Genomic DNA, 18,335 nt, shown 5'->3' with positions numbered 1-18,335 from the left:
AAGTCTATTAAAACCGGAAGCCGGAAAAAACCGGTAGGCCGGCTTACTATTTCCGGCAATAAGAGACTAGAATTGACTAGCCTAGATCTATATTATACTAATTATAGTATAGTAAAGCTAGACTGCTATACAGACTAGATTTAGAATTATACATTTATATTTAATTAGAAGTACATTTTGGTAATTTCAGTATTGGGCTAAGACTAATCTAGGTGTCAATATTCAAACAGAAAGTTCAAAGTAGACTAGATTAGATCTAAACAACTAAAAAAAAAATTTATAAAAATGTCTAGAATCTAGATTCTAGTAGTGTCTAGTCTAGATTCTAGGTGTCTAGCTCTAGAATTATTAATTATTTTAATTATTAATATATAGACTCTAGACCTATTATTAGAGCAGATATTGAGATAGAGTAGAATATGATTATCGGTCTGATTTACTATGATTATGATTTAGAATTTAGTGATCTGTTAACTGTTAGATCTAGATCTAGTATCATCTACATCTAGATCTAGTTAATCTAGTTATTGATAATGATAGAGATTAGAGTCAGACGTCTAGAATCTGTACTAGATTTAATAGAGTAGAGTATACTATAGAAGTGGTCTATATAAGTCTATAGTAATAAGTAAATACTAAAGTATAGCAATTGTATTCAATGAGTAGTCTGTAGTATAACTAACTAAAATTACTAATATTTACTATCTAGTCTAGATTCTAGATCTAGTCTAGATCTAATTATTATAATTTAATAGAAGTAATTCTACTCAATTCAATTCTAGCAACATAACTAATTAACTTGACATAATCATATAAGGCAGGCTAGATAGAATCATAGATCAATTATAATATATATATATATAGATCTATTAATATATATTTAATATATTATAATAATTATATATATATAGATAGATTTAATATAGAATCTATTATCTAGATCTATATTATATTATATCTCTTCTAAAGTCTAAAGATATAAAATTATATAGATCTAGAATTCTAGATCTAGCTCAATTCTAACAGCTAGAGTTTATTGTATGCATGCCTACAGTTTTTAATAGTAATTAATACATTATCAAACTTAACCTAATGATTGTCAGGACAGGTAGACCTAGAATTGGATGCCCCTATTTAGCCCTATTATATGATAGAAACAGTGTGTATGGGCTGGAGTGTATACTATGCTATACGAGTATAGAAATGCCTCCAGGGCCAGGGGCATATTTAGACCAGTCTACACGTAGTCTAGAGATCAATCTACATCAGAATTTTGTCTAGATGGCTAGCCAGATATGCTTATAAATAAGTTTACCTAATTATATATAAAAATGTAGGACAAAAACACAATTGAATTTATCTAGATTATTTTTCTGGAAAAAATATATATTTAATAATATATAAATATTCTATTTAGTCCCCATTATTATAAGGGCCAAGATAAGGTCCTACTTCTAGCTTTAAGCCTTTTTAAGAAGTCTGGGGGAGCAATTAGACCCAAGGAAATTTCAGCATTCAAATATTTCTAAACCTAAGTTACAGAAATGCATGCCTAAGAACACTTAAAGAATAGTTGTACCTGACCTAGGACCATTAAAAAAATCTGCTGCACCGATTTTAAACTGTAAAAAGTTTTGCAGTTTACCTCAGCCGTCTCTGAGTAGGTGCACTGTTTGCACTATACTGAAGTATCATACAGCTGTGCACCTGTCACCTTGCCTACCTTCGATAAGGATGCACACTGCCAGAGTCTAGAGAGGTCCCCTGGTCTAGCTCCTTTGCATGACTATTACACTTAGTCATAGTAAAGTTACACCACTGTTGTTGATGCTCGTTGACTTGTTAGGTAGTAGACAAGTAAGCCGATATAGGCATATAGATCTAATATTTTTAATTGTACAACTTGAAATAACTTAACACACTTCTCTTGAAAACAAAACTAGATAAAACATTTATTAACAATATCAGACAAATTCAACATGAATTGAGATATAGATGTCTAGACCTAATAATAAAAAAAACTAATTGATATTTTTACTATTTCAAAACTACCACTCACCACTTTTCCTTTGTGGCAAAGTGTCAATAAAGTTAGTCAGCGCATCTCACATTTTCGCATTCATATATATATTTTATATATATATATATATATATATTAAATGCAACAATTTCCTCCCTTCAAACTTTGATGGAATATAGCAAGCCGAAAATAAAGCCTTTTAGTAAACTTGGCTTTTTATTACACTTCACTGACTCAATGCTGTATAGTAAGATTAAAAAAAAAGAACAAAAAGTATCTTAAGACCCTGTCATTTTCAAGTCCCTGTTCAGTCACAGACTTTGCCAACTGCTAAGTCCAAGTCTGCTTTTCTAATAAAGATTAACTGGACTACTTTACAACTTACTTTTATAAGGCTCTCTCTTTTATGTTTCACAAGATCTAGTTAGATATCAGCCTATAATATATAATATATATCTCGGTCATATCACACATTCAACAATGGAATGTAATAGAGTGAAGAATGCTATTTTGGGATTTAAAATGCATTTTATTTATAACCTGATCAGTGTTGTTTTGTATCCCTGTAGATGCTTAGGATTAATTCTTTAGTTTTTGTTAATTATAAGATCTAATTCACCTTCACTAATCCCTTAGTCGTTTGAACCGTTGGGGCACTATATAAGATCTGTCAACCGTCTCTCTCCATTCCCCTCTGTCCATTGCTTTGGATAAAATGTCATTCTTTGATGTTGTCTTCCCATCGCTTTCTCTGTCTTCCTCCTCATCTTCTTCCTGGTACTGTTCCCTGGAGGCATGTCTTTGCAAGCCCTGAGAACTTTGTGATGTTACCATAGAGTTCGGGTTTACATGTTTTTTTACAGTGGTTAACAGATCTAATTACGTTTTAATATATATATATATATATCTCCTTTTGTCTCGAAAGTCTATGGATGCGCCCAAAAGAGTCACTGGTTTTGGCTTAATCTTGAGATGGGGCAGAATCTGGTGTGGCTAATCAAGCCAATTCAATTACGTTTTACATTATGATATAAGGCAGTGAATTTTATGACTGAAGCCTCTGCATACTAGATTATAATTTATCTTTATTTACAATTTTAATATATTCACACAGAATGGAAACAGGTTTAAAATCCACACTAACTTCACATTAATATTATATTATTACCTTTAACTATTAGATCTAGCTGGGCACAGTGCTTATAACTAATAGGTTTGCCTTAGCAAGTTTAATTTTGCTTATAGTATTTCCCTTTCACTATTTAGACAGTAAAGCAAATTTTAAAATTTCTTAAAACTAAAATTGAATGTACTTTTATTTTTTTTCAGTTTAATAGAGGCATTTTTTAAATCGCTCATCAAGAAGAAAAACTTAAACCATGTCCATAATCAATGTGGACGATGAGTTTTCATCTTATGATGAGGTGGAGCACAAAATTCAGGAGCTCCAGGACAAAGAAAAGTTTAAACTGTGGAAAAGAGACAGCCGGACCATAGCTGCAGCCATCAAGCGGATGCCTAAAAGAATTTTCAGTCCAGACGTCAAGTACAATGAGTTGCTTTATTGCTGCGTCTATGGCGGCAGAGAGAAAAAAGATGAATTGAGGTCGATGAGGCAGAAGTGCCCTTACCAGATAAAGTTTCGGTGCACCCAGGATGGCCAGCGACTACGAGTTGTGTCAATAACACCAAACCACAATCACGGTCCTATTGATTATCCAGAGGCAGAAGTTATTAAACAAGAAGAAAAACTAGATGATGTAAGTAGAGAGTGCAACTAAGTTTCTTCGCTTTTCAATACTGGCCCACATGTATAACTGTCTCGCATCTAATAAGTGTTTCCATAGTTAATAGTGAAAGCCTTCTACAACCAAAATTTTGTAAGGTAAATAGGAGGGTAATGATTTTATTGATGAGCTTATCCATGAATAAAACAGTGATCCTTAATTGAAGAAACTAAATGCAGTTGGTCTTTTTAACTTTTCCACTCTAAGGAGTGTGGTGGTTGAGTGGTAAAGTTTCTAGCTTCTAAACCTAGAAGTCTCAAGTTCAAATCCTGGTGAAAAAATTTATTTTCAGATTTGGGATTTTAACAACTCTACGAGTCCACCCAATTCTAAGTACCTGACATAGGTTGATCATTATGCTGGCCATGTGACAGCAGTGTTACTTCATCTGCACCCGTATATTGCAAGAGCTAAACCTGATATTTAGCAATCTTTTCACCCATTTCACAACCAATTTAATAAAAGGAATAAATTACTGAATTTTTATCCTGAAATGTTTTGAGTCATTTCATTCTAATTTTGTAGACTTATATTATGAACCAATTGCCAAATGGCATTAGTTTAAATGAAATTTCTTGATAATTCTACATGAATTAAATTAGTGGAGAATGTTATAACTGTTTTGTCATTAATTTAATTCCTTCTCTAGTTTAATGGATTAGTATTGTTAAAAATTAATTAATATAACATCATATTTCTAAAAACTCCTTAAATCTTCTCTTTCCAGCTGGTTACAAGTAGTTCCCCACAAACTGATGACACTGATCTAATGGCCTCTGGGGAGGTTGATATTGAGGACAGCTTGGATGACTGCATCGGTGACCAGTTGAATACAACTGCATCAACAGATTTTACTCCTTCTTCTGTCAGTAGCCACAGCACTAAACTATTCTCCAACATTTCTTTTAAGCAGCCCAAAGTAAGTGCACCGGTGTTAGGAACTGGGTCTCTTTGAATGCATGCTACATTCATTCATTTCTAGAGATACTAGACTCACAGACATTAGCAAAGAAAATTGTCCTCATCTCCTGTCAAAGTGTTCCCTAACTATTTCTTTCTTATCCCTGAATTGTCAGAGAGGCAATGTAAAAAGTTTTAAAATTTTATCCCATTTTTAAAAAAAAAGGACTAATTTATTAAGTAGAATTCTCAGATAAAGTAAGTTTCATTAATTTATTTTTTCAAATGACACTGTGACACAAATTTATTAGGAAATCAAGGCAAAGGCATTACATTTTTTATCTAACCAATTTATGTCTATTCAACTGGGTTTATTAAATATCTTTAAATGTAAACACGTACAAGTTGTCAAATCCAAAATTTGAAAGAAAAATGTGTATTCTTTAAATACTGAAATCAAATATCAAACTTGAAAGCATTGTTAAACATATCATAATTATAATTTAGATCAAAAACTAATATGTCTTATAAAGTTATTACTTAGGGTTAACAAAGGAAACAGATAGTTGTTGACTATTCTAAACATTTGGGTTTGGACTTGAATTTTGTTTTCTGTGGAAGCATCCCATTAATGTATGCCAATTTCACTTAAAATTTTGTAAGAATTGGAGTAAACATTATTATTATATAATTTTTTTGTTTGTTTGCTCTAGCTTAAAGTCATTCTGGATGTAGATACTGGTATTGATGACTCCCACGCTATCATGTTGGCCCTAGCTCACCCTAATGTTGAGATTCTGGCCATCACTTGTGTCAATGGCAATGTGAATGTGGATCTTGTTTGTCAGAATACTTTGCGAGTCTTGAAAGCCTGCGACAGAGAAGACGTAAGTGACTTTGGTGTGCTCTGTGTGGCTGAGTTGACTGCTTGGCTACCTATCAAAGGGGCTTATGCTCAATTTTAAACTCAACTCGAGCTGTGTGTTTGCTGAGTGTCTGAGTAAGACATTGTTATGTATATGTAAGTTTGGTTTGAGAACTTGTTGTATGTATTGTAATTAAAATATTATATGTATCAATAGATTCCAGTGTACAGAGGGGCAGAGTGCTCATTATTGGGTAATACATCACAGTTTGAGAATTTCAGTGGGGAAGCTTGGAACACACCTGTGGACAGCTCTGTTATACAGGTTGAGCATGCAGCTAATGCTATGATAAGAATCATTAACAGCAATCCAGGTAATTTAAATTAATTTTTATTTCTGAGCTGGATAGTTTTGATCCCAAATGTTAAGAAATTGTTAGCTAGAACTAGACAGCTGAGATGTAAATGTGGCTTTGGCAAAATTGGAACCTTCAACACAAGTTACCAGGTAATTGGAAAGTTTAGATGGCTGTTTGCTGCACTGGTCTCAATGATTTATTCATAAATATATTTTCTGAAGACATTTCTAGTGTCCAGGATAAGTATCACTAGAGAACAGGGACTATTTTCAGCCTTGTTCTCAGCTCCAAAAGAATCATTTTAAGGGAGACTCAGTATATTAATATAACAATGTACTTCCAATTTAAATGATACAGATTACTTTGACTTCTATCATTCAATTCAAACTACCAAGTCATTATTCATCCAGATTCTCAATTTTCACTTTTGTTTAATTAGGCTGACTCCATTGGATTTTTCTCAATACTAATTTCAATCTTCTTTTTTTTTCTATAATTAAACTTTCACTCTTACATTCCAGCTTTCCAATCACATGGTAATTGTTTACAAACATTTATTAATTTTCTCTCTCATGCATTAGATTTAAATAGAGTACAGTATAGCAGTCATAGCTGTGATCTACATATTTTACCACATCCAAGGCAGACATAGACGCTATCTGCTAGTGGTAAATTTTGTTTTTGACATCTGTGTTTGCTTCAACAGTGAATTTCCTTTGGTCTTGAATGTATATGTATATAAATGAGTAAACACGTCCTATTGTGTTCTGCAAATCATATAGGAAACACTTCACTACCTGCTGTTCCTTCCCATAGAGCTAAAATCTCAACTCAGAGTTTAAAGCAGACCTGCGCCAAAGTTTTTTTTTTCAGTTTTCATCCCTGTGTATCTGTTTGAACTCCACAGGGGAAATTACTGTCGTGGCTCTGGCTCCTCTGACCAACTTAGCCCTTGCCATGAGACTGGACTCCACGGTTGGGAGGAAGATCAAGGATCTTTATGTAATGGGAGGAAATATTGAAGGCAAGTTTTTTTGTTGAGAATCTAATCAGAGAATAATTCAATAAGTTAAAGCAGAATCTAGTTCAGAAAGACTTAAGTACTAGAATTTAATCTAGAGTAATTTATACCAGAATCTAGTTCAGAAAGACTTGAGTACTAGAATCTAATCTAGAGAGTAATTTATACCAGAATCTAGTTTAGAGAGATTGTCTGTCAAATATTTGTTAAATAAATGATCCAATTCTTCCTGAATGTAGCCCGAGGTCGGATAAGTGCGTGTGCAGAGTTCAATTTTTACAATGACCCAGAGGCAGCACAAGTGGTTCTCAAAGAGTTTATTAACATCACCATACTGCCTTATGAAGTATGCAGGAGATTTCATTTACCTTGGGTAATACTATTGTTTTCTACTTGTTTTCTTATTAAAGAAGTTTCTTGTTGAAGATAATAGAGAAACATTATTTTTTAACTATCTAAGTAATTGTATCTTACTTTTCAAGACTAAATTGTCAGTTGGCTTAGAAATCATCCTATGCAAATATAACCAAAGACAGACAATATTAATCTGTGGACTATTGAGGCTTTGGCTAGTTCGTGATTTGGTGTAGCATTTAATCCTAGCTAAATGCACAAGATAATTACTCAATGCGGACATTTTTTATTTGACCTTAACTCATTTGGCATTGGAAGTGATGGCACATGGCAGAGACTAGAAGAGAATCCGATAGTGTAGTGACTTGAGAACTGAATATATGTTTAATAATAATAAGGCTTGTCTTTGAGTCCCAGCTGCGACCTACATATTTGAAAGTATCAATGAATGTTAGAAAGGTGTAAATGTTTTTCTGTGCATGTATTTTAACAAACAACTAAAATATAAATATTTTATTTTTATTTCCCCAGGATTTTTTTGATATCTGGACCAACTCAGGAAGTAAAGTTTCCAACTTTGTTAGAAGGTCTGTTTTGGAATCTGCGAAACCAGCTAGGGCAGCCGGAAGGGATGGCTATCGTTCATGTGACGGCTACTGCATGGCCCTAGTGATAGACCGCTCTGTTGTCTTGAGTGCTGAGCCTGTCTACTGCACTGTGGAGCTATCTGGCCAGTATACCCGGGGCCAGATGATCGTGGATTGGGATGGGCTCTTTCAGCAACCCTGCAATGCACTTGTGGTCAAAGAGCTGGACATAGAGAAGATCCAGGGACTGTTCATTCTCATGGTGAGGCCTCAGACTTCTGCAGTCCTGCCCGTGTCAACAGTTGTCAAATCGGAATATGACAGCAACAATAACACGTGATTAATCGTCAGATCGATATCTAGGTTTTTAAAATGCATCTAAACTTACTGTTTGCACCTAAGGATAAAGTCACTTGTTGAGGTAATATGTTAAGTAGTAGTCAAGTAATACATGATTGTTGTTAAACTATTTCAGTTCCTGAATGTCATCTTATGACAAACCATTTGGGGAGCAAAACTATTGTAAGCTACAACCAAAAAAAAAACTTATTTGATTAATATTTGTCATTTGATATCAAGTCAGTTGAATGCATTTTTTGTTTTCTGAGGTCTTTTCAATGTTAAGACATTTTTGTTCAGAGCTGTCAGCCTAGAACTGCTTACTATCCCACCCCCTCGTTAGATTTTGTGAAAAGTATCTTGCAAAATTTTTTTAATCTTGATATTTTTGGTTATTAATATTTTATATGTAAAGTTTATGGTTGGCAAAGTTCATGTATCTTATATAATCGCATTATTCAATGCAGCAAACATAACAGTGATAGAGGTATTGTGAATATCATTTATATGTCATCTACAGAAAATAATTCCTTTCTTGCGTTAGATTTTAATGTGTGATGAAAAGGAGGAGGATATTTTGGTATCTTTGTTAGGTTGTTTTTTTTCTGGAAACTTTGTTATTTTCAAAAATTTTATTTTCTCTGTTTATAAATTTAGTTTGTTTTTTTGTTCAGGAAACACAATTTAGTCTGAAAAACACTTCAAATTTTTGTATTTTTAAATCTTGAGTGGAAGTCTTTGTTCATGCTCTTAGTATTACTATACAAATGTTTGAACTGAATGCATTTGATTTGGATGTACAGCATTATGGGTCATCCTTGTATTTGTCAAAGTGCAATTTGTCTTGTTCTTTTATGTCTCAGGGGCTGTAAAAGATAAGTTCATTTAGGGTTAGGCTCATTTCTGCTTGGTATTGTGGGAAAAAATAGATTGTCCCTTTACTTAACAATTCAGCACTCTGTGTTCAGCATTCCTATATTAGCAGGTCAGGGCTTTAGAACTGTTGTTTTTTTTCTTGTTTCTTAACTCACATCTGTCACACGAGAAATAATAAAACTGGTTAGCTTCTTTGTATTATGCTGTAAATCCTTTTTTTTTTTTTGGCCAGAGAGTCTGTTTTAGTTCATGATCCAAAGGTTTGGGGCTCACTCCGCATCCAGCTGTGACATGCCACATATATCGCCATGCTATATTCAAGGAGATCATTGAGGTTCAAAACCTTTAAGATGAGCTTCTCTAAGCGCCTTCAGCTGACGTTAAGTTTCTTTATCTCCCCTTATAAGTGCAAATCTTAGTCTCATTTTTATAAAGATAACATGATAAAGTTGTGTCTTTTTGATTGTCAGAATGTCAGAGGTGAGTTAGTGTTCTAAATGAGTTCAGATCAGTGCCTGTATTCTTGTAACATTACTTGTATCGGTACTGTAAAACTGTCACTCGTCTTAGTAAATTACACTCTAAATTAGTTCAAGAAATACGACTTACTTTCTTCGATACATATGGTGGCAAGCTCTCTCCACTGAGATCGGTCATATGAGACACCCACAGCCTCTTCCCAGCTTGTGCCTATGAATTTTAGGTCTTCTAGGAAGGTGCAGTGCCATGTTAGACAGGGATGGCCCTGTTTTTGTTTTCTTCTATTGGCTTCCATGTTCTAGCTGTCGTAGGTAATGAGACTAAAGCGGAGCTTATGTGTCTTGTTTTCAAGGGATATAAATCTGAATGACCTCTTTGTTTTTTTTTGTCTTTTATTTAATGATTTCTAAACAAACTTTGCATTATGTCTCTGTCTATGTCTGTCTTCAATCTCAGTATGATAAAAAACTTAATGCCACTTTGAAATTTTGGGAATCCGGTACAGCAGTAAATACAACAATGTCTGAAGATTATTTTATAATAAACATCAGGGAAGTCGGAACCAGCTATGGATACAATCATATCTGAGGATTATTTGATAATAAACATTGTTTTAATTTTAAGGTGGCATAACTCACAATGATTTATCGGGAGAATAAAAAATATCCTGTCATTATTCAAAGCTCTGTGTTTCTATTAAGTTTAAAATCTAGTTTATGCAACACTTTGCCTATTTGTAATAACTTTTGTAGTTTGTAAATAAGAAATTCTTTCTCTTTTTATGACCATGGTTCTACCTTCTACCTGAGCCTTTGTCCAATGCGTCTATATATATATATATATATATATATAGTCTCAAATAGTTAGTTTTGTCCACTGCTATGTAAGCGAATTGGCTTCCTAATATAGAAAGTATGTCTTGCTAATCAACATTTGAGTGGAAACGTTGCATTTAGTTTGCTGAGAATTCTCAAACCTGATTATAAGAATGTATATATATATATGTCATTCATTGCCTCGCCTCAAGAATTACTTTTCCTCTGTATCAAATATATTTTTTTTGGTATGTATATATATATACATTTAGTGCTGCTTTGCTCTTATGGTATTGCTTGATGAATGTTCTAGTCCACTTAAACAGCATATATTACATTTCATTTAACTTTATATCAATTCATTATTATGTTTATTCACTTTTTTTTTTTAAAATTGTTGTTGAATCAAAGACGAACAAATATATTTATTTATGACCTGCATGTCGAAAGGATTGATCAACAAGTTGTCGTTGGGATGAGAGCCAGATGTTAACTTGACATTTTTGTGTGCTGCTTTGAGAGAATGATAAGTACTTCTAGATGGCCAGCAGATCAGTGCTGAAAAATAGACTATAAGAGACTTTAAGATTTAATATTTTTTTTTCTTTTCCCGAAGTTTGCATTAAGAATGGGGTGAAAACGGTGTAAAAAAAATGTGTGATTGTGAAAATTTGTTTGCTTTACTTTTTTTAAGAACATCTCATCTATTCAGTCTTCTATGGACTTCAGTGTTGGCAGTTTTCTTTTGAATCTTTGAGAAGAAAATTAGAAATTGAGAGCTATTATTTTTTTTTATTTTCTTTTTTGTAAATTGGTTTTATATTTTGTCGTTGAGTTAATTGATGTAGATTTTAAAATATGTGTATTGCCATTAAAAAAATGTTGTTTTTTTTTTTGTTTCAATATTATGATGTTTTATATGAACAGTTCATTTATCTGAATATATGTAGTGTACACTTGTAGTGTATTCACGATCTCAGTGGCTTTAAAATGCTTAGGATTGTAGAAAATATTTTTATATCTTTTGTTTTTTATTATTATTGAATATTATGAATGCAGAAGTTGTTGAAAGATCTTAGTTGTATTTTTTTTTTTAATGTACATCTTGTTGACAATTTTGTGACTAAATAACTGTTATTTGTTGTTGATATTTATTTATTTATTTAAATGTTGTTTGTTTTGTTGTTTTTTTTTACACACATGTTGCAAGTTATTTGTTGACTATCTCCCATTTTATGAAATTTAGTTTATTTTAATACATTTATTTTTTTTTTAATGGTCTGGCTCAATAGAGTTTTATAATGTCAATTACTGTTTTGTTTATCTTTTAACAGTTGGTATTGTTACAGATAGAATGGCTGTACATTTACATTTTATTAAGGTTTTTAGCTGTCAAAAATTATATAAAAGTAAAGTTCCCCTTTCAAACCTTGTGATCTATAAAGCAGATGATGTTATGGTTTCTTTGGCCAATGGTTAACGAGCAGGGTGTCATGTGGCCAGCGCAACGACCAACCGACTTTACTTTCCCAAGTCAGGTACCCTTTAGAGTTGGGTGGACTGAGGGGTGCCCTAAAAAATCCTGAAATTCAAAATCCCAGTCTTCACCAAGATTTGAACCCAGGAACTAGGTTTGGAAGCCAAGTGCTTAGCCACGCCTGCCCCCCCGCCCCTCAAACATAACATGCTCTTGATTTAACTTTGTTTTTTTTTTGTCAGCTTAGATAATTCAATTTCATTGGCTGTAGATGTTGTTTAAAACAGTGGAATTTTACTAAACGAAATATTGTTCTTGATTAGGGTTGTGATGTAGAGTTAGTTACATTGTACTCAATACTTTGTACTTATCACTGGGCATTGAACAGTGTCAAGATTGATTTATATGGTGTGAGGTTTTAATTTCATTTAATTTTGTTTTCTTCATAATAGAATTAATGTTGATTGTCAATATTTATGGGTAAGGTCATTTCTCAATTCAAGCTTTAAAAAAAAAAAAGAAGTACTATTTATAAATCAAACCTACAGATTCATGTGGTTACATCTATAACATCATTTACATAGCCCCTCACTTTCCATTGTTTAATTGCCTCCAACTAGTTGTAAATTGTAATCTAAAATCTTTTTTTTTTTTTTGCCAAAAAGTAATTTCTCTTAAGATACAAACTCAAGTAGATAGAGGATTCGAGGGATTTAATCATCAGAATGAATGTGGCAACTCTATAGTCTGTCACACTAATAAAAAAGTAATATGAATGTTTCTTCTCATACAGGTATTATAGGAGGTTTAAAAAAAAAAATTCTTATGACATTTATTGTATCCTTACCAATCAAAAGAAAAGTAAAAGTTTTGATCATAGACTTGTATATATACTAGACTGGAAACCGGGAATAAATTCTTATCAGCGATTGATCGATTCACAGACCTATATATATATATAGAGAGAGAGATTTTTATGTAACTCTTTTTTAAGCTCTAAGGGGAGTCACCCTAATCAATCTTTTCTGTCTTAGAAAAGTAATGATCTTTAGTTTTCAAAGTTTAGAAATAATGCAAAATCATTTCTCGGATATTCAAATATATGAAACAAAGCCATTTCCTGTTTGTTTCCATTGAGATATGTTTCAAAAATCCTAGATCTAGATCGAAATAATTCATGTTGATTTAAATCATCTTATGTACATTTAAATAGATTGATTACCTAGATCTTTCTAGATTATGTATCTAAAAATTGCAAAATAATAATTATGATACGACAGTACTCTTATTTTTGATGTTCAATTACTAGATCTAGATCTCAAAATTAAATTATATGTTACATAGGTTAGGGTTGAAAAAAAAACAACTCTACTTCTTTTAACTACTTTACAAAACAACGCCTTGATCCAACTTTCTAAAAAAATGTTCATGACATTTTTTGTAGTGTTAAAAAATCTCCATGTCCAGTCTAGAGTATTATATATAAGTCTATGGTTTTGATCCAGTAAACTTTGTAGTAAATATGTGTTCAAGATCTTAGAGACTATTAAACATTGTTTTATGGCTTATGTTTTTATATTTTATTTTGTAGGCTAAGCCAATTGCCTCTAATGCTACTGCCCTGTTATCGCAAATATTATTTCTGTTGATGTTGGGGGAAAGGATGGGAGGGGGGGGGGCAAAGCTCCTTATCAGCATGCTTCAAATCTATTTTGTTGTGAGAGAATGCACATGTCATCAATTTGTATTTCATGTACAGTCACACCTCCTTGAGTGACAGAGAAATGTGTCCTGCTTGTTACCTACAGTGATCCCTTAGACACTTTTGTTGTTTCATTCTTTGTCTGCTTTTTAGGAATACTTTAATACACCATTTCTATATTAGAGATTCTTGGTTATAATGTGTGGTTCTGAAGCTGAGTGATTCTGTAGCATGGCTTTGTGCAATAAAAGAGGGATCATTGTAATGTATCCATCGGAGAAAGATAATATAGTAATAATTAACTGATTTCTAGAATAGGTTATCATTAATTATCTTCTATGCACTGTACAATCTCTGTATTCTGTTACAAACATTTTTTTTTATTTTTTTTGAAAACTTAATTATTTTTTTTAAAAGCCCATGGATAAGATTTTAAACTAGAAAATATTTTTTGTCTTGAAATGAAAATATGATTATATTATTTATGACATTAGTTGCACAGCAGATATACTGGTAGGGTCTTCCCTGCTCACAATGTTTAGATAAGAATTGTCCAGTAAATTTTGAGTTTTTGAGAAAGATAATATAGTAATAATGAACTGATTTTTAAAACATTTTTTTTTTGTCAGTGATTGGTAAAAAAAAAATAAAAAAAAAAATAAAGTACTCCTTCTAGATGATGTAAAAGTTCATCTGTTTCTGTGGCCCATGGTTAACAAGAGGGTGATGTGGCCAGCACAATGATCAACCACCTTTACTTTAATTGGGTCAACTCTGGCATCCTAAAAATCCCAGTCCTCACCAGGGTTTTAATCTAAGATCCCTTGGTTTGTAAGCCAAGTGCTTTACCACTCAGCCCACATCAATGGTTGGTGGATGTCCACTAAAGGTCAAAGAGTTGGAAGAGTAGATTTATGTAGGTTAAAAAGGAAAAAAAAAATTGAAAGTGATCCCCGGCCCCCAAAAGGTGAACTTGTTGCTGTGCCAACATTTCCAATGGATGATGAGGGAACATCAAAAGTAACAGTGGCAACTTTTTTGTGTGTGTTTTTCATTCAAATGTCTCTCTGTTTTATTGATGTTGTATATCAGTGGCACAGACGTACTTTGAACAGACTCAAAATGTACTTATAAGTTGTAACTAAACATCTCTAGATGGCTGCTGGTCTAAGACAAGAGGATGCGATGTGACTAGACTTGTTCATGCCTCATGATGTTTGCCTGTATTTCATTGTTTCTTTCTACTTATACTTTGAGTTCACAAAGTTGTTGTTGTTTTTCCACCTCATTTTCCTATTAGTGTGTATTAGGTCCTTTTTTTTATTATTTAAGAAACGTCTATTGTAATGGGTCCAATAGTAAAAACAAAAATTAATTATCTTTATATATATATATATATATATATATATATATATATATATATATATATATATATATATATATATAACTTCCAGGTATGAGAATTAATTTGTTCCAGAAAAATGCTTTAGTTCTATATTTCTAGTTGTCAGCTGAGTTGCCAGATGAGGTTTTAAATATTTTTTTTGTGTTATTTCCTGTCATCGGAACTTGTTATGTGTTGTTTTAAAGTAATGTATCTAAACACCAGTCATGGGACATCTGCATGTGGTGTGTGTGTGTGTTGCTATGAGTCACTTCATTCTCGGCCTGTACATGTACGTCACTGCCAAGGAGCATGTTTGTGTGTGGAAGAGGATGAGTGACTTCCCGTCATTACTCAAACTTGTTACCCTGATGGTACTGCCTGTATTTCTGTGATAATGCAATAAAACTTTTTTTTTTTTTTTCGCTATTAAAGTTCTGTTTTTATTTTTTAGTTTTGTTTGGTGGCAAGGGGCCGCTATTTCTGTTCCTCACACTGATGCCTGTGCTGTTAACGCAGGACGTACACTAAAATTGGGGCGATACAGAGACGATTAGTTGGTCCCTGCTCAAGGATGAGACTCACGACCATGAAGCGATCTAAGACATGACCATCCTCTTAACTCTTTCTCTCCTAATTGACGATGCCAACGTCCATTTGGCCCCCTTAAATTAAATTAGATTTTGGTTTCATGAACAATAATAAAAGAGCATGCAATCCTCTTGAACTCTAGACCAAATAAAAAATTTTCTGCTAACAAACTAGCAAGTTATTGAAGTTTAATAAAAAAAAAAACAGGATAGTGAAATGCAAATGAATAATTTCATTGAAACATGGAAAATAATGACGAGTTCAAATATTTCGCCTCAGAACCGGACACAACAGAATGAGACAATATATGTTCCGAAAGATACAAATTGGAACTAGCGAAATCTGCACTTATGGAGTGTCACTAGATAATGCTATCCATGTCCTGCAAAACTGCATTCTTTATAAAGAGGCCCGAACAAAACAAAGGCCAAAAAAAAAAGAAAACTTTGGAAACCACTGCGAGGTGGTGACAAGGGGCGATAAGTCGCTCTTTTTTTTTTTGTGTGTGTGTGTGTGTAAATGAAAGAAAAGAATAATATAAAAATATTTTTTAAATTAAAAAGACAATAGGTACCTCCTTTATACATCTATTATTTTGTTGTTAATAACTAAAGAATGTTACTCTTTAAAAAAGAATGAAGGATCGTTCACCCTGTACCATTCGCCCCTCCCACCGAGAAAAAAATCCTGGTTAATATTCTAATGACAGGTCTTTGACGGTACTCATAATGGGGTCTAAACATTAGGAGCGAGCATACAGGACTGGTCCCAGATTGCAGATGCCATACACAACATTAGTACCTTATATATGGCTCCTTTTGTCTCGGAAGGCAATGGAGCGCCGAGATGAGTCACTTAATGGTGATTACATATGCCCAACCCGTGACCGCAGCTGTGACCAAGGATTGGCCTCTTTAGTTACGCAAGAAGTTGCAAAGAGAAAATATCTTCTCTCGAGTCGTAAAATGCCACAGACAGACATGCGGAAATACCAAAAAGAAGTCTAGTCTGTTGAAGATAAATATTATCTAGTACTTTCTAGCGGCTAGCCAAATGTTGAACTTTTTTTTTATACTTAAAAAGCTATAACGAGTTTTCCCCCCCTGTGGACATAAAGAGTTAGTTATTCCCAAGTAATTTTTTTTTTTGTCAACCATATACACCAACTGTAATATTTCTTGTAAAAAAAATTCTAAATGTGTGACTTGAAGAGAGGTGTTGTAATTTCCATTATAAAATAAAACAATGTTTGAAGAAAACTAACCAACTAAAATGAAAATATTAACCATGTTTCAAAAATTAAACCCATTTGAGTAAGAGACTTTTTACTGAACACTAAATTGATCATTTGATCATCACAACTAGTACAAACGTCCGGGTTCTAAATGTACTGGAAACTAAATTGATCATTTGATCATCACAACTAGTACAAACGTCCGGGTTCTAAATGTACTGGAAACTAAATTGATCATTTGATCATCACAACTAGTACAAACGTCCGGGTTCTAAATGTACTGGAAACTAAATTGATCATTTGATCATCACAACTAGTACAAACGTCCGGGTTCTAAATGTACTGGAAACTAAATTGATCATTTGATCATCACAACTAGTACAAACGTCCGGGTTCTAAATGTACTGGAAACTAAATTGATCATTTGATCATCACAACTAGTACAAACGTCCGGGTTCTAAATGTACTGGAAACTAAATTGATCATTTGATCATCACAACTAGTACAAACGTCCGGGTTCTAAATGTACTGGAAACTAAATTGATCATTTGATCATCACAACTAGTACAAACGTCCGGGTTCTAAATGTACTGGAAACTAAATTGATCATTTGATCATCACAACTAGTACAAACGTCCGGGTTCTAAATGTACTGGAAACTAAATTGATCATTTGATCATCACAACTAGTACAAACGTCCGGGTTCTAAATGTACTGGAAACTAAATTGATCATTTGATCATCACAACTAGTACAAACGTCCGGGTTCTAAATGTACTGGAAACTAAATTGATCATTTGATCATCACAACTAGTACAAACGTCCGGGTTCTAAATGTACTGGAAACTAAATTGATCATTTGATCATCACAACTAGTACAAACGTCCGGGTTCTAAATGTACTGGAAACTAAATTGATCATTTGATCATCACAACTAGTACAAACGTCCGGGTTCTAAATGTACTGGAAACTAAATTGATCATTTGATCATCACAACTAGTACAAACGTCCGGGTTCTAAATGTACTGGAAACTAAATTGATCATTTGATCATCACAACTAGTACAAACGTCCGGGTTCTAAATGTACTGGAAACTAAATTGATCATTTGATCATCACAACTAGTACAAACGTCCGGGTTCTAAATGTACTGGAAACTAAATTGATCATTTGATCATCACAACTAGTACAAACGTCCGGGTTCTAAATGTACTGGAAACTAAATTGATCATTTGATCATCACAACTAGTACAAACGTCCGGGTTCTAAATGTACTGGAAACTAAATTGATCATTTGATCATCACAACTAGTACAAACGTCCGGGTTCTAAATGTACTGGAAACTAAATTGATCATTTGATCATCACAACTAGTACAAACGTCCGGGTTCTAAATGTACTGGAAACTAAATTGATCATTTGATCATCACAACTAGTACAAACGTCCGGGTTCTAAATGTACTGGAAACTAAATTGATCATTTGATCATCACAACTAGTACAAACGTCCGGGTTCTAAATGTACTGGAAACTAAATTGATCATTTGA

The 18,335-nt window shown here is 33.1% G+C and overlaps 1 protein-coding gene and 1 non-coding gene across 4 annotated transcripts; both read left to right on the top strand.

Annotated features, from left to right (window-relative positions):
- Window positions 1-44: 44 nt before the first annotated feature.
- On the top strand, window positions 45-8,680 carry LOC106059221 (nucleoside hydrolase-like). 3 transcript variants are annotated; one of them, XM_056006971.1, is made up of 8 exons: window positions 45-170; window positions 3,350-3,780; window positions 4,535-4,726; window positions 5,421-5,594; window positions 5,790-5,946; window positions 6,839-6,955; window positions 7,192-7,325; window positions 7,838-8,680. In XM_056006971.1, exons 2-8 carry the CDS (start codon window positions 3,400-3,402, stop codon window positions 8,231-8,233), a joined length of 1,551 nt encoding a protein of 516 aa, XP_055862946.1. In that variant the 5' UTR covers window positions 45-170; window positions 3,350-3,399; the 3' UTR covers window positions 8,234-8,680. The 3 variants fall into 3 exon arrangements, with proteins under 3 accessions (XP_055862946.1, XP_055862945.1, XP_055862943.1); XM_056006970.1 differs by lacking the exon at window positions 45-170 and adding an exon at window positions 1,002-1,846; XM_056006968.1 differs by lacking the exon at window positions 45-170 and adding an exon at window positions 1,002-1,857.
- A 6,790-nt stretch (window positions 8,681-15,470) lies between these two features.
- LOC129922206 (U6 spliceosomal RNA) lies at window positions 15,471-15,575 on the top strand. Its single transcript, XR_008774176.1, has one exon. It is a non-coding gene; the product is annotated as a U6 spliceosomal RNA (small nuclear RNA).
- Window positions 15,576-18,335: the final 2,760 nt, after the last annotated feature.

This window comes from Biomphalaria glabrata, chromosome 12, assembly GCF_947242115.1.
Source record: "Biomphalaria glabrata chromosome 12, xgBioGlab47.1, whole genome shotgun sequence".
NCBI lineage: Eukaryota > Metazoa > Mollusca > Gastropoda > Planorbidae > Biomphalaria > Biomphalaria glabrata.
The sequence above is the reverse complement of the archived record's forward strand: the minus strand, read 5'-3'. Positions and strand labels throughout refer to the sequence as shown.